General features: G+C 38.9%; 1 protein-coding gene across 1 annotated transcript in view; it reads right to left on the reverse strand.

The window, feature by feature from the left end:
* The window catches only part of CPA2 (carboxypeptidase A2), a 5,921-nt gene extending 5,072 nt beyond the window's left edge, over positions 1-849 (reverse strand). The window contains exons 1-2 of the mRNA XM_057387594.1: positions 673-849; positions 124-219 (exon numbers count right to left, since the gene is read on the reverse strand). Of these exons, the coding sequence (XP_057243577.1) occupies positions 124-219; positions 673-849 (273 nt within the window). The remainder of the gene's footprint in view (positions 1-123; positions 220-672) is intronic.
* Positions 850-1,449: the final 600 nt, after the last annotated feature.

Raw genomic sequence — 1,449 nt, forward strand, 5'->3', positions numbered from 1 at the left:
GCAAAAACCAAACCCACCAGAAGAAGCTGCAAGGACATTTTAAACCCTAATACAGGATATTTAATTGAAAACAGCATCAAAAAGACTCTAAAAAGAAGAATTCTCTCCCCYTGAGGTACTCACATCATCCAGAGTGTGGTAAGTGCCAAAGTCAAAGCCGCTGCTGCGCTGCCTTTGGGCACTYTCGGCCATATCTTCCTTTTCTTTATCCAGGACATCCTAAAAGAACATTCAAATGGGGAGAAATGTGAAAAAAAAACCATTAAAAAATCAAATGTGGTGAGTTAATACTGGTTTAGATGCCCTTTTGGGATTACTGCTCATAATAAAATGTCAGCTTAATGCCTGAGTGGGTGATTTTTATGCTTAACTAAACTCAGAGTTTACTGAATGATCAGGAAATTTAAAGTCAAGATTCCCAAATGCCTGGGGCCAAAAAGCCACGTGGAATTCCTCAGGGTTTATCAGAAGAGCCCCATGGAGTTTATTGATGTCACTGCTCAGAGAAAACYTGCAGCAATCCATGGATTGTCTCTGAGAAATTAATCCAAAACCTACAAAAATAAGGGGAGGATCCCATGGAAAGCAGAGAATGGAAAAGTGGAACGAGGCCAAATTGTGAATCAGACTTTCCAAAAGATCTAAAAAYCAGGTGCCAATGGCATTGCCCACCTGCAGGTCTTCAATCAGGATGGAATATTCAATCCCCTGGGATTCCAGGAAGGCTTTGACTGACTGRACACTGGCAGCAGGAATTCTCACATCCACAGGGACAGCAGAGGCTGAGGGGTTRATCCAGAAATCCAGCTGGGAAGAGGAAGGAAAAYGGGTTTGSTTTGGGGAAAGCATCCTGCAAACARYTCCAGAAATGYTGATTTCTCCCCAATCCAAAGATTCCTGCAGGAAGGAGCYCTGGAATGTTCCTTTCTTTGTGGCCTTGCCACAACCTTGTACCAGTTCTTGTGATAAACTCAATAAAATAACAGATACCAAGAGGCTCAAGGCAGTTTTTTTTATCAATTTCAAGGCTGTCTCAAAAACAAGAGGAAATTTGATGATTATTTTATTATTCTCCCTTTTTCTCTGATGATTATTTTATTATTCTCCCATTTACTAGAAATAATTTCAAGGAAAAACCTCCATATTCCAGCCTTAGCTAACATGAAGCCCATTATTTTTATTTCTCTTTTAACCTCTCCCTTGATAGGGCTTTTCTAAATTTTCATTTCTGTAGTATTCAAATTATATTTTTAAGCCAGTGATGTTAAAAAGTCGTGTTTAAAATCCTCACAGATGGCAATAAGGATAATAATAACCTGGAATTTTAGTGTTTTCCTGATTCAATGTTTAGTATTTTCCTTGATCCCACAGTGTAGATCAATTAATAAATTTCTTCCACAACTCTGGGGGACAAAACATCACCATTCCCACTTGAAAAACAAGTTTTTC

Source organism: Malurus melanocephalus, unplaced genomic scaffold (genome assembly GCF_030028575.1).
Source record: "Malurus melanocephalus ecotype Western Australia unplaced genomic scaffold, MMel_1.1 scaffold_1269, whole genome shotgun sequence".
Classification (NCBI taxonomy): Eukaryota; Metazoa; Chordata; class Aves; order Passeriformes; family Maluridae; genus Malurus; species Malurus melanocephalus.